Here is a 15,558-nt window from a genome sequence, read left to right as displayed (position 1 = left end):
GCCTATCACCCTCACCTTGACCTCCTTCCACCTATCACATTTCCAACGCCCCTCCCCCAAGTCCCTCCTCCCTACCTTTTATCTTAGCCTGCTGGACACACTTTCCTCATTCCTGAAGAAGGGCTCATGCCCGAAACATCGATTCTCCTGCTCCTTGGATGCTGCCTGACCTGCTGTGCTTTTCCAGCAACACATTTTCTGCTCTGATCTCCAGCATCTGCAGTCCTCACTTTCTCCTCGAAGATTTTCCTACAGGGTCTTGAGTACGTTATCTGCAGACCACTATTCGATGAACCAGTGATCAAAAGTTCTTTCTGCACAAAGCTTTCCATCAGGAACAGATAGTGCTGCGACCACAACCAATTGGAGTGTTCCATGGCTACATGGCTAGACTCACCTTTGGGAGCTGAAACTTTATTGCTGGAACAGCACAGCAGGTCAGGCAGCATCTAGGGAACAGAAGATTCGACGTTTCGGGCACATGCCCTTCGATCTCCAGCGTCTGCAGACCTCACTTTCTCCTCACCTTTGGGAGCAACAGGTTAGATAGAAACTCAACATATAATGACACTTGACATTTGTGCAACAATTCTGCTTGTTGCAGTTGCACTCAAAGGTTGTCATCAGGATGAGGGTCATATTTCTTTCTGGACTTTATGTCAAGGTTCATACATCACATCCTTGCTGATAAATAAATTTTAAATTTCTTGATAAGGCAGAAGATGATGACGATGAAGTGTAGGAACAGGGTTTGTCCTGGACCCACGTCACATAGAGTAAGACGGAGAGTGCCTCATACCTGATGACCAGGTTCTTACACACAATAGAGAAGGAGCATGGCTCCCATGTGTCCAGTTCTGTTCCACTACAGCTATGCCAGTAACCTTCAGAAAAAAAAATCAGCCAACATTTTATGCATCACCTCACACTTTTCAGAATAAAATTTCATTTGTCACTGTTTACTATTATATTTACAGGGAACAGTGTAGACATAGTGTCACCTTCTCCACTTGAGTTTCAAGTTGTTAACTCAGGAGTGATATTGAGGGATGGTTTAGGTAGCATGGTGGGATCCATGATTAGCACTGCTACCTCACAGCACCGGGGACCCAGATTCGTTTTCAGCCTTGGGCGTCTGTCTGTGTGGAGTTTGCACATTCTCCCCACTTCAGAATGGGTTTCCTCCCACAGTCCAAAGATGTGCAGGTGAGGTGGATTGGCCATGCTAAATTGCCCACAGTGTCTTGGGATGTGCAGGCTAACAGGATTAGCCGTGGTAAATGCAGGGTTACGGAGATAAGGTGGGAGATTGGGTCTATGTGGGATAGTCTTTGGAGGGCCAGTGCAGGACTTGATGGGCCAAGTGGCTTCTTTCTGCACTGTTGGGGTTCTATGATTCTAGGTCGATGTTTGCCTTGGCATGCTGTCAGATGAAAGATATGATTGGAAAGAAAAAAATAGGCAGATCGAATTGAAATCAATTCTGCCAGATCTGAATTTCCTAGCGATGGTACAAAAAAAAACAGAAATTGCTGTGAAATCTCAGCAGGTCTGGCAGCATCTTTGGAGAGAAAGCAGAGATAAAATTTCGGGTCCAGTGACCCTTCTACAGAGGAAGATGCGTTTTAACCTCCTTCCCCTTTGATAGAAGGCAGAAGCTTAAGGCAAATAAGAACTGATGACTTAATTTACTGAAGGGAGCATATAAGTTACTGTGTGTTGGGAGCCCATACAGGGAGGGAGTGCCACCACCACTTTCACAGCAACAACTTGTGATATCCCCTTTGTCTAAACTAAACAAATACTAGAAAGTCTCAGCAACGTAGACAGCAGCTGTGGAGAAGATCAGGGTTAAAGTTTTAGGTTAAGATGGCATTTGTCAAACTGAAATAAGGTGGTAGAAATGGGGCGGGGATAAAACTGAAAGGACCACATAAACAAATGGATATTGGTTGCACACAAAGGTCTGTAGTAGGGTGAATGCTGCAGAGATTAAATAAACTTTTAAGAGAAATAACTTCTCCAGCTCTCATTTTATCATAGATCTTTTCTTTTATTCTCCCCAAAATCCCCTAGGCACCTTCCCCTGAATTGAAACTCTTACATTCCTACCTTGCGTCAGTCTTGAAGAAAAAAAAACATCAGCCTGAAATATTAACCTGGTTTCTTTCTTCATAGATGCTGTCAGACCTGCTGTGTTTCACCAGCATTTTCTGTTTTTGTTTTAGATGTGCAGTATTTTACTTTTGCATCAGTGATCACTATTCCTGGAAGTGCATTCATCATAAAGATGCTGCAAGAGGGAACTAACAGGCTGTACATTGTGAATAGAAATTAGACAGGAACATTAATGGGAATTGTTGCTGATGAAAATAATTCTGAAAGCATTAATGAGTTTGAATTAAAACAGAAATTGCTGGAGAAACTCAGCAGGTCTGGCAGCATCTATAGAGAGAAAACAGAGTTAATATTTCAGAAGAAGGGTAACTTGATTCAAAACATCAACTCTATTTTTTCTCCACAGATGCCGCTAGACCTGCTGAATTTCTCTAGCAATGTCTATTTTTGTTTTTGGTTTCCAGTAACAGCATTTCTTTGTTTTATTTTAAAGTTTGAGCTATGCTTACTGGTGTGAATTTACCTCTAATAGGGATTTTACTTGATGTAGCAATGCTTGCATTAACTCCCATAATGCAAGAAACTATCGAGCAGGCATTTATTACAACCAACTATTATGTACAAAGTTAAAAATCACACAACACCAGGTTATAGTCCAACAGGTTTAATTGGAAGCACACTAGCTTTCGGAGCGACGCTCCTTCGTAGATTGCCATGCTAAATTGCCCAGAGTGTACAGGGAAGTGTAGATTAGCTGCATTAGTCAGGGGTCACGTAGCGTAATAAGGTAAAGGAATGGGTCTGGATGGGTTACTCTTCAGTGGGTCGGTATGGACTTGTTGGGCAATACGGCCTGTTTCCACACTGTAGGGACTCTATGATTATTGCCCATCCCTATTTGCCCTTGAGAAGGTGGTGGTGAGCTGGTTTCTTGTTATCTAAGACCAGAACCTCTGCTGCTGAGACTTATTCATGGTCTAGCCTCCATCCCAGACAACTGAACAACTCATTAGACTAGAAGAGGAAGGAGGAATGGTGTAAGTGCTCCACACAAGACTCAAGCCACCAGTGGTTGGTGTTACACCCGAACACATTATTATATCAGGGCTCTATATTGTTGTGTAATATCACAGAAATGAGCAATAATTTCCAGAAATACCATATCCCATAAATGAGTGGGCTAAGAGTAGAGTTTTGGATTAATTGCTTTCACGTGCTCAGGAATCATAGATGTCAGTAAAATGGTTATGATCGGTAACGTGCTCCTAGAGATTGTGATGGGGCAAATCTGTAAGAGCTTGCACTAATAAATAATGTTCACTGAAAGTGAGTTAGTGGTGGCTGCAAAGTTGATTTGTCCATGGACACTCCAGTCTTACTGTGCTTTGGGGAGATGGCTGGTGCCTGTAGCACAAGCTGGAATATTTGAGTGAGGATGTCAGAATATGGGTGAGGGAGAAGAAGAAACGAAGGAACATCAGAGGAGAATAGAATTCTAAACAAGTCTGGGGAATGGCGTCAGATGGAAAGCAGTATGTCCAAAACAGAAATTAATCAATAAACCATTACACCACATTATTTCCAGAACTGCTGCACTCCATCTGTCGCAATCAGTGAGCTGCTGATTTGTCCCTCTCCAAGAGCTTGAGAAATCTTTGAGTGTTTCATTCTTCGAAGGCGCTTATTAACTGAGTGATAGCTGTGTATTTCTAAAGGCCATTGTAGACAAATTACTTCATTCTCTCTTTTTGGTTTTATTTTTCTCTATTCTTCTCCCAGTATGGAAGAACTGAAGTCATTGAAAACTCATTGAACCCAGATTTTGTGCGCAAGTTCGTCCTGGATTACTTCTTTGAAGAGAAGCAGAACCTGCGTTTTGATGTGTGAGTAATGACATCTCTTTTTGCCAGATGCCACACTCTGCTCTCTGTGTCCTTGAGTAAGCCTCAATTATGCTGAAAGCCAATGAGTGAAAGATGATGTGTAAACAAGGCCAGTCAGACTATGGGCAAAAACAATAAATACAAAATATCTTAGGTACTTATGCCTTTGTTTAACAAGAAAAGAACACATCCATAATATCATTCTTATAAAATTACAAAAATAATTTTAAAAGCAGCCATCATCCCACAAGTAAAAATCCAAAAAGACATACTTCACGGCAGATTTAATTTTGTAGTGATGCAGAATTTCTAACAGTCATAAATAAATGGCAATCCTTTGTTAAATCTCTCATAAACTTTTATTGTTTTCTGATCCTGCAAAAGCGTCAGTATCTTGCTCATAATATTAAAAACAGAACAGTTCTAGGACAGTAGTAATTACATTTTAGTCTCAAGTAATTACTTTTCACTTTGCAGCTCTGTGCTGATGAAGTTGTGAACCATTTGTATGTTTTCATTTTATTTCATGCATTAGCAAGACTCATGGTGATGTCTAATTAATTCTGATCATTCCTCTATCGATTTACTGACTAAAAATTATGTCAGTTATGTATCTACAGGCTTCTGAGCCTCCACCCCCACCCTGTGCGTAAGTGTATGGTAAAAACTCACTATTGCTTTAGAGAGAAAATTGACCCTTTGCTGTTATTCACAATGAGTATCCACAAAGCGTCAATTTTCTGATTTAATTCATTATAGAATAAAAAGCATCTCAAACAAAAGCATGCTCACCTCCCTCTCCTCTCTGCACAGACACTAGGGCTGATTTTTAATTTTCAACACTGGTGGGAGATAGTCACTAATGGGTTGGCTTTCTGTAAACAGTGTGAAAGAAAGTTGTGAGGTCCATATGGGTAGGTGATCCACTACCATCCATTTGCCTCAACACCACATGTTAAAATCAGCCCTACAAATGTCATTTCACAAAGACATCAGGCTTATGCAGACTGGGAATGAATGGAAAGTGTGTTGGAATATGATAACTGGACAAATTAGATATTATCAAGCACTCTTGTAGTGTACATTGGGATGGCTGTCTGCAAAATTGTTATTCAAACATATACTTTTGTGACAATCTAACGGCACAATCATAACAGGAAGACATTGAATATCTTCAGAAAGAGGAATTGTCTTTATTGATTGAATTCTTAAAATAAGGCTGAGAAGAGATCAATTGAAAATATGACCCTTGATGGGTGTAAATCTGGAAATCACATTGCAACTTTGATTTACATTTTGAAATGTCGCCATTGTCAAGAATGTTTTAAATACACTCTCATCTTGTTCACAAATCCTGGAGGTTCATTAAATGTGCAAATGACACAAGTAGCTGCATTGTGTCACAGTCTATGATTGTGGCTTTCAGTCTCAGTGTCCAGCTAACTCTGCTGAATTTATAAACAGATTATATTCCTTCATAATACCAAAGGTGGAGGTCTGGGAAAAGTGGAAATTTTCCCATTCATTGAGTCTGAGATCACTTCTATCAAATTCTTGCCCACTTAATGCACCACTTAATTCTGTCTTTTGCCAGCATGATGGCTCAGTGGTTGGCACTGCTGCCTCACAGTGCCAGGGACAAGGGTTCAATTCCAGCCTTGGGTGAACATCAGAGTGGAGTTTGCACATTCTCCATTTCTCCGCGTGGGTTTCCTTTGTGTGTTCTGGTTCCCTCCCACGGTTACGTGGATTGGCCATGCGAAATTGCCTCATACTGTCCAGGGATGTGCAGACAATGTGGGTTAGCCATGGGAAATGCAGTGAAACGGTAGGGGGCTGGACCTGGGTGGGAGAGTTGGTGTGGACTTGATGGACTGAATGGCCTGCTTCCTCAATGTAGGGATTCTATGGTCTCCAAAACTAGAGGGCATAGGTTTAAGCCGACAGGAAAAAGATTTTAAAGAGACCTTAGGGGCTACTTTTTCACACAGAAGGTGGTGTGTGTATGGATGAACTACCAGAGGAAGTGGTGGAGGTTGGTATAATTACAACATTTAAAAAACCTCTGAATGGGAACATGAGTGGAAAGGGTTTAGAGGGATATGGGGTAAATGCTAGCAAACGGGACTAGATTAACTTAGGATATCTGGTCAGCAGGTTTGTTTGTTTGTATCTCTATGATTCTATGTGGCATCACAAGTTTCCCAGCTTCAACACTGAACTTTTGGGTTGGTGGTCACTTAGATACCTTCAAAGGGCCACAGAGTTTTATGCCAGCGGTAATTGGGCCCATCATGTGTGCTCATTACTAGAACAATTCACATACAGGATGATGGCAGTAAATATGTTTCCTTCAAGTTCTCCTCCAAGTCACAGAGTATCCTGACTTGGAACTTTATCACTGTGCTTTCACAGTATCTGGAGCAATAGCCTGGAATTCTCTTACTAACACTGTGATAACAGCCACATCACAAGGACTGCACAAGTTCAAAATGGCACCTCACCACCCATCTTCACCAGGATTATTAGGGATGGACAATAAATGCTTGCTGAGCCAGTGATACCCACATCCCATGAACCAATAAAAACAATCCACTGCTCTGCTCTGCTCACGTACCTATTTAGTTGATAATGCATTTGCACGAAACCGTGGAATTGACCAGAAAATAATCAGCTGTAGTGGGTTGTCAGGAGCTGCTTTCACTGCTTTTGAGGGCAGCTGGTTGTTTTAATTTAAGGATGTTTTCCAGCTTTGACTGTTTCTTTCTTTTTCTACCTGTCAGAGAACTTACTCAGGAGATTTTCGCTGGGCATATCATACCCACCATCTGGCAGCTTTCTGGCAGGCAGTCCAATATATTGAACAATTGCAGAAGTAAACTTCTTTTTTAAAATGCTGGTCCCTTGAAGTTTGCATCTCTGTTCTCCTAAGCAGAGTTAGGATGTGAGCTGGCTGTCCAAATAGTTCTGAATCCACCAAGTGCTCTCTGAGCACACATTATTTAAGATCTGCAGGAGTTCAATGCTGTGCTTGGCAGGATAAGAGCGAATAGTGATACATCATCTTCAGTAATACCTTCAGCTGTCAGCCTTGCATCTGATTAATCAGGCAAAAGGCAATTGGATAAGGGTTATGTTGAAGCTCTGACAGGTGTGTGTGTAGATGCACTGCTGTGCCATGCCTCAGGCCTTGGCATCTCTGCTGCTGACTGACTGTGTTTCGTGTAGTAGTATCAGTGTTTGCAATGTCATTACACCTCTTCCTGCGCAAGTTGTCTCCTTCCTGTTATTTTTCCAGCTTCTTCTTCAAAAAGAGTAAAAGTGGACTAATACGTGCTCTAAGCAGAGGATCCCAACTTGTATGAACCAACATGTGCGTGATTACAGAAACAAGTATGGCCAAGAGAGATATATTGAATGAGCTCTTTAGCAATGTTTCAGTGTGTGACTGAAAGCATGAAGAGTTGCAGCAAAGCCTCCCTCATTGACATAGCAAGCAGACAAGGGAAGATTTGGTAGTACTGCGGCAAAATGGTGTTCTCATTATTTAAGGCTAATAGCATGCTGGCCTTCATAACAAGAGGGATTGAGTATAGAAGCAAAGAGGTTCTTCTGCAGCTGTACAGGGCCCTGGTGAGACCACACCTGGAGTACTGTGTGCCGTTCTGGTCTCCAAATTTGAGGAAAGACATTTTGGCTATGGAGGGAGTGCAGCATAGGTTCACGAGGTCAATTCCTGGAATGGTGGGATTACCTTACACTGAAAGACTGGAGCGACTGGGCTTGTATACCCTTGAGTTTAGAAGACTGAGAGGGGATCTGGTTGAGACATATAAGATTATTAAAGGATTGGACACTCTGGAGGCAGGAAGCATGTTTCCGCTGATGGGTGGGTGTCGAACCAAAGGACACAGCTTAAAAATATGGGGTAGACCGTTTAGGACAGAGATGAGGAGAACCTTCTTCACCCAGAGAGTAGTGGCTGTGTGGAATGCTCTGCCCCAGAGGGCAGTGGAGGCCCAGTCTCTGGATTCATTTAAGAAAGAGTTGGATAGAGCTCTCAAAGGTAGTGGAATCAAGGGTTATGGAGATAAGGCAGGAACAGGATACTGATTAAGGATGACTGATTAGTGGGTGTCGAACCAAAGGACACAGCTTAAAAATATGGGGTAGACCATTTAGGACAGAGATGAGGAGAACCTTCTTCACCCAGAGAGTGGTGGCTGTGTGGAATGCTCTGCCCTAGAGGGCACTGAAGGCCCAGTCTCTGAATTCATTTAAGAAAGAATTGGATAGAGCTCTCAAGGATTGTGGAACCAAGGGTTATGGAGATAAGGCAGGAACAGGATACTGATTAAGGATGATCAGCCATGATCATATTGAATGGTGGTGCAGGTTCTCGAAGGGCAGAATGGCCTCCTCCTGCACCTATTGTCTATTGTCTATTAGTCTCATGTGTCAAAAATATGAGAGCGTGATATTGGTCCTCAGCATGTAATTATTAAGTACTGTAGCTAGATCTGGGGAAAATGCTAATTTCATTCAGATGTTGCGCCATCTCTTGCTTTGCCTGTGCATCTAGTTCTTGTTCTAGCCCATCCACCGTTTATGGAGAAAGCCTCTATTTTGATGTTCACTTGCTTCACTAGCATCTCCGTGACTGTTGCTGTAAACCTCACATTACCTAAAGCCATCTTACTGAAACCCTGCAGCATTACCTCCTTCCTTTGCCTGGAAAAGCCCTCCCTCTGTTGAGTTGCTGCACACACTATGTCGCTGCTGTGGCAGTCAGTTTCCTGTCTTCCAATTACTGAGCCTCCTGCAATTTCCTCTGGCAGCTGGCCTCCCCCATGTAAGTGAGGAGGAAACTCAGTAACTGGCATCGTTCTCAGCTTGCCTAAGTCCCACTGTTGATGACCAAGGTCACATCTCCACCCCATTCTCGTCAAACAACAAGTCACCATTGGGATTCTACTATGCATCTCCAATTAATGGTATTAATTAATTAAGTGAACATGCTTCAATGAAGCTTTAATATCTCATATGGGGGTTAATGTCATATTTAATGTGATTACAATCGTGTTACTCATTTACAACTGTATATGCTTTAAGTTGAATGAGGCAGCTCCCCACTGTCATGGTTAAAAGGGCCAGCTGTCCAGTTTGGAGGTGACTTTGACTTACACCTGTTATTGCAAAGTTGTTGGCAATGCTTTTACTTGTTCTTTGGAGGTCTATCAGTGAGCTTATGCATCCATTCAGGAAGGTTAGAGAATTGGGTCATCTGTACTGACTAGGTCCGGAACTGTTTGTAACTGCAATAGCTCTAGGTCTGCAACATGACTGAGGGATGGAACAATGATTGCATTGAAGGGAAGTTACATGCACAGGATAGACAAGAGGGCTTTCCAGAAGAGAAGGCTGTACCAATATGGATTTTTAGAGTCAGGAGAAAAGCCTGAAGTCACTCACGTTCACCATGGTGGGACTTATCGAACTATACCCACGACTCAAACGTGTCCTGGGTCCCTTCACACCAGGGACAGAACAGCATGGCAGTAGTTATAACAATCACAGCAGCATTAACCTGAATCCAATTAATTCTTTCCAGGCAGGCTACCTACCATTGAAGCATCAGGGAGGTGTTGGAAGACAAGAAAAGCATATTCTCTCAGATATGGAAGAGGCAGGATGTGTGAGAATGTGGACTAACCAGGATAGTGGGATTCTTGATGATGCAAAGCTCCATCAACAGGATGTACATGAGTCTGCAGGTCTCCCACGCCGACCAGTAGCATTACCATTTCTTCAACAAGAAGTTAGGTGCACAGTACACCATGTCTGCCATCCTGGCAGCAGACATTATGTCTTAACTTTTAAGCATTCTGCCGTTTCAATGACCATGAACCTCCAAAAACGAGTGGGTGTATGGTGATAGCCCTGGAGACGACAGGAACATCATGAAGTAGATCATTACTTTACTGAGACAATGCTTCTGATCATTGAAACATGTGGGAGGAGGGTGGGGCATACATTCTAGGTGTGCACTTGAATGGCTGAACAAGGACCTGAAAATCAGCATTAAGAAGGCACAGCCACTACCTACAGGAATTTGGATGACAGAGGAGGAGGCAGGAGACATTCAGGGCACCTATGTTCCCGACAGCTTCTGCTCAAGCTCTTCTTCCCATAGCGCACCTACTCTTTAGCACCATGGCTGCATTATCCTGTCCAGTTTACCACCCACTGGGGAGACTCCATTACAGTACACCCTTGGCTGAAATCCTGCAGTGAAAGCTATCAACAATGCTTCAGTTTTCATTGTGGAACACTATAGATGGCTTTATTTAAGCAGTTCAACTTCTTTAGCAAAAAGCAGGGAGCAGACGAAAGTGTTTGTGGAACTCTCAAATAGTAAGGTAATATTTCAAAGTGTGACATGGGCACAAGGCAAAACTGGGAGTGTTTTTCAAGATGGGGATGGGGAGTGGGGGTATATAGATAAGAGGAACCTCAAGCAGCTCTTGAACTTGAGGACTGCAGCACCTTGGCATTATCTGGGCTGGCTGGCTGAGAGGCAACAGAAAGGGGCATTAGCAGCATGACTGAGGGAGGTGGTGATGTCGCAGTGGTAATTTTACTGGGCTAGCTCTGAAAAACACAGATTCACATATCACCACCGCAGCTGATGGAATTTAAATTCAGCTAATAAATCTGGGTTTGAAAGCTCGTAATAATAATGGTGACCATGAAACTATCATTAATTGTTGTAAAAAGCCATCTGGTTTACTAATGTCCTCTCGTCTTCTCTTGGCATCCATCTGTCTCAGGAGATGATTGACTGTGTCTGGGGTGTATGTCATTTCTGAATTGAACATTGTCTGTTGTGGCTGTACAGGTCAATTTATAAATGGCAGACCCTCCTGCAGCTGCCACAGATAAATAATATCAGCCTGAGGGCAACATTTGTTTACCTTCCTGTGGGATCCCTTTTCTGCTTCACTTGTATTGACCTCCAATTTTTCTACACCCTTCCTGACTGCTTGTCTCTTGACACTCTGATGATCTTCAAGTGCTTCCCATGTATTGACTCCTTCCTGTTCAACTTGATGGGATGCCGAGAGATGTCCTTGTTTTGGAGGCGCGAGTGACCTGTCGACCTTGTGCTATTAGCATGTTACCATAGAGCATGCCTTTGGGGATGCAGCCATCATCTTTTTGGCTTTAACATACACAGAACACACTGAAGAAACTCAACAGGTTTCTGCAGAGAGAGAAACAGAATTAATGTTGCAAGTCCAGTATGCCTCCTTTAGAGATCTTCCTTTGCCTGACATGGCCCAGACAACTGAGTCGCTATAGATTCAAGAGAACAGACATACTGGAGATCCCTATAAACTGGTGTACTTATACAATCAACACTCTGCTTTGCCAGAAGATGCTTAACATTGTTCAGAGGCGTCTTCTTTTGTTTTCCTGCCATTATTCTTTCATATTCCTTTCTGCTCTCTAATTTCCTTTTTACATTTCCCCTTACAAATTCTGCACTCCTCTAGAGTGTCTGTATCAGCCATAAAACTTGCTTTTTCTCTTTATCTCTTCCTGTAAATCTCTTGATATCCAGCATTTACAGGATTTGTTCATCCCATCCTTTGTGTTCATTGCAACATGTTGGCCCTTTACTCTCACTGTTTCCTTCTTGAATGCATCCCACTGCTCTGCCGCAGATTTACCTAAAATCTTCCAGTCCATTCTGGCTAAATCATATCCCATCTTTTAAAAATTGGCCTTCCCTTCATGTGGAGCTTTGATTTCAGGCCCATCCTTGTCCTTTTTCTAAACAATCCTTGAATCTAATGAAGTTATGATGCAAAATGCTCCCCTGCTGATATTTTAACTACTTACACGACTTTATTCCCTAAAAGTAAGTCCAGGACTGGCCCCTCTCTTGTAGGGCCTTCCACATATTGGTTTAAAAAACCTCTTCTGGATACATAGTGTGAATTCCAATCACTCCAAACCTTTCACACTATGACTATCCAGTAATATGGGGAAGTTGAAATCCCCTTATATTATTACTACATTACTTATACACTTCTTTATTTTCAGAAGCCCTTCCTTTAAGGCCCTGCAGCCCTTTTTCATCTTGCTGACCTCCGTGACAAAGGCCATGAGCCACGGAGGCCTCCATTTCCCTCCTTTCCAAATGTGGCATGGGCAGCCATGAGCAGCCTCTTTCACTCAGTGCAACTTCCCATAAGAGGGCTAGACTGCCATTAAGCTTCCTTGGAAGAACTATAACTCAGGCACATTGTTCGATTCCCTGTTGAGCATTCAGGCAGCCAACATTAATAAAATGGAACAATTGCAAATGTTATTTTAGCTGCTTGTCTCTTAGATTTCTTCTCAGTGGTAGATGTGTTTTATGTGTACAATGATCAGCCACTTTGAATAAACCAGTTAGTTACTTGGGTGCAATAGATAAGACATTCGCCATTGGAAGGAACTCTTATGTCACTTAAAGAAAGATTATATTGAGTTAGGATTAAGCTTCTAATCCCTTTTCTGAGAGGTGTTTGTCCATCATTCAGTGGACTGCAGAGAAATGAACTGATTAGTGTGCCCGTTTATTGTGACAGCTATAGCTCAGTTGGGAGTACTCTTGCTGTGAAGTCGGAAGGTTTTGAGTTCAGCTCCCACTCGAGCACAGAAATCAAGGCTGACACTCCAGTGCGGTACTGACAGAGTATTGGAGGTACTGAGCTTTGGATCAAACGTTAAGCTAAGATGTCTTCCTTCAGAGATGGATATAAAAACTCCCATGGCACTATTTCAAAGAAGAGCAGAGGAATTATTCCAGATGTCTTGACCAATATTGATCTCTCAACCAGCATCACAAAAACCGATTAACTAGTACTATCACCACATTGCTGTTCCTGGGAACTTGATTGTTCCTGGGAACTTGGTTGCAGCACTCCTACTTCAGAATGATGACTACTCACTGAAAGTGCTTCATTGACTGTGGTGCACTTATATGTCTGGTGCTTCTAAAGGATGCTATAGAAATGCAAGTCTTTGTTTTTACAGTTCTCTCGTGCTTTCATGGGCTGATTCAAAGCTGCGATTTTGTTGAGCTGACTCCAGTATTTTAGGTGTGAGCTGCTACTTCTAAAAACGATAAGCCTGTTTCGCGTTATGCATGACTGATGTTAATCATATTCTGCTGACATGTAATGGAGCATTGTTGTGCATATCCTGATTACTTTGTGTGGAAGGTAAACTTCACCCACTGAAGACATGAGCTTGCCCATGGAAGCTGACTGTTGGATTGGCTTTGTGAAGAATTATTTGCACAAATCTGATTTATAAGAGCATATTCGCTTTGTGTGAATGAGGGATAATCATCCTCTTCGACTAACCTTATTTCAACTTCATAATTTTAACTAAATTCTTTACACAGGGCAAAATAATAATATTTAGTAGTATAATGCTAAATATTTACGGCACAAAAACAGTCCTTTTGGCTCAATAGATCGACATCAATGTTTATACTTCTTCTGAGCTTCTCCTACCTTACTTTGTCTCAACCTATCACCTTATTCTTCCAATCTTTGTTATCCCCATACTTATCTAGTTTCCCCTTAAGTACATCTGTGCTATTCACCTCAATCATTTCATGTAGTAGTGAGTTTTCCACATTACAGATTGCCATAAAGATGAAAGAAGCAACAAAATCAAGGTTGAGATGTTCAAAAAATATTCAGAAATAACTCTGCCGCATAAATATTCATTGTGAGGAATTGAAAGCTATCTACATATATTGGGGATGCTGGGGGATAGCGGTGGAACATTGGAAGTGTTCCTGTTCAATCTCTTGCCCCTTAAAGACTTTATCTAACAAGCTAAGGCACTCAAGAAGGCAGCAAGCAAACAGAAGATTGTTAAAACGAATTTGGTCCTCTCCTTCCCTGAGACAGCACTCAAAACAATTCTGAGACTGTATGTCTGTTGGGAGACAACTGACAGGAAGGTTTCAAAGCGACCTCTCATTTCCAGACAAGCTTAGACCTCTGCCATCCTTTGCAGCTATCTGCAGTGTAATTACTTCCTTACAGCTTTGTTCTTACCTTCCATGCTGTGTCAATTTAAAAAGAAATCAGTTCTTCATTCTCAGCCCAACATCGTTTGATCTTTGACTGCAGCGGCTAATATTAGTTTCTGAACGGTTACTTAACTTTGAAGCTTGGGAGTATAAGAGCAGTTTCTGGATGTATCCGTTTGCTAACTTTTGCAATATACAAAGAAAATTCAATACAGCCCAGCGAAAGGAAAATGGATTTATTTGGCCCAATGTGTAGGTTTTGCTTCATTTCTATCCTGAATGTTTGGCCTGGCCCAACATTACAACAAAGGGCATTGCCATCAATTTTAATAATTTCATCTGAGACACCCTTGGTTTGGAGTATTACGGGAGGCATTGGCCCAGTATTATCATTTGACCTATTAACCAGAGCCCCAGGTAATGTTCTGGCAACCTGGGTTCAAATTCCACTGTAGATTTAAAAAATATCTGGAATGAAGAGTCGAATGCTGACTATGAATCCATTGTCGACTGGTGGAAAAACTATCTGGTTCACTAATACCCTTTAGGGAAGGAAGCTGCTATCCTGATCGTCCTATAGCTGACTCCAGACCCACAGCAATGTGATTGACTCTTAACTACCCTCTGCACAATTAGGAATGGGCAGCAAATGCCGCCTAGCCAGTGATGCCCTTGTTGTATGAATGAATAAAAAAATGAATCCCACTACAGCAGATGATGGAATTTGAATTCAATAAAAATCTGGAATTAAGAGTCTAATGATGACCATGAAGCCACTTTTGGTTATCAGGATAAAAATGACCAGGTTCACTAAGTCAATAAAGCAGTTGCAGAATATTCAATGATACAAATCTCTAACAATAATTTATTAGTGTTAGGAACAAGATTTCACAGTGCAGTTGTTTCCCTGCTAGACTAAGGAGGCTGCATGCCATTATAGGAACATGACCTGTCATTAAAAAGGTAATAAAGCTGTTAAGTACTAGACTGATGTTCTGCATCATATACTAAAATTTCATGAAATTCACAGGGAGGTTGTGGATGAGCTGACATTTTTACACCATTCTTGGTGGAGGGGTGCGTATAGTCAAACAAAATGTGGATATTTGCAAATCATGGGGTATTTCTTCAATGCCATAAGTTGCTTAATACATTGCTCTTTGCTAATGCAAAATCATTAAACTCTCTGTTACTTTTGAACAAAATTCTGGGTCAGTATTTTTGTTGCTGTATCTTATTATCGCATTTGAGAAGTACTGTTTACAAAAACCACAGTTAAATCCATCCTGGCGCAGCCTTATTATTGTTTTCTCAATGTTAATTCCTACTGTTTTCTCCAAGCATTGACCTTGATGTTAATATACAGGTAGGGAGAGTGTAGGGAAGAGGGTGTGGAAAACAAGGCAACAAGAGAAATGGAAACTTTGCTTATCCTAATTACGTTATTCAAGCAAC

At 41.8% G+C, this 15,558-nt stretch overlaps 1 protein-coding gene across 3 annotated transcripts in view; it reads left to right on the top strand.

Moving 5' to 3' along the window:
* Positions 1 to 15,558, top strand: part of LOC122558872 (copine-9-like) — a 404,993-nt gene that overhangs the window by 128,193 nt on the left and 261,242 nt on the right. For all 3 annotated transcript variants that reach the window (XM_043707758.1, XM_043707757.1, XM_043707755.1), the window contains exon 4: positions 3,898 to 4,001. In XM_043707758.1, the coding sequence (XP_043563693.1) occupies positions 3,898 to 4,001 (104 nt within the window). The remainder of the gene's footprint in view (positions 1 to 3,897; positions 4,002 to 15,558) is intronic.

The sequence above is a fragment of the Chiloscyllium plagiosum genome, chromosome 18 (assembly GCF_004010195.1).
Source record: "Chiloscyllium plagiosum isolate BGI_BamShark_2017 chromosome 18, ASM401019v2, whole genome shotgun sequence".
NCBI classification, from domain to species: Eukaryota; Metazoa; Chordata; class Chondrichthyes; order Orectolobiformes; family Hemiscylliidae; genus Chiloscyllium; species Chiloscyllium plagiosum.
The sequence above is the reverse complement of the archived record's forward strand: the minus strand, read 5'-3'. Positions and strand labels throughout refer to the sequence as shown.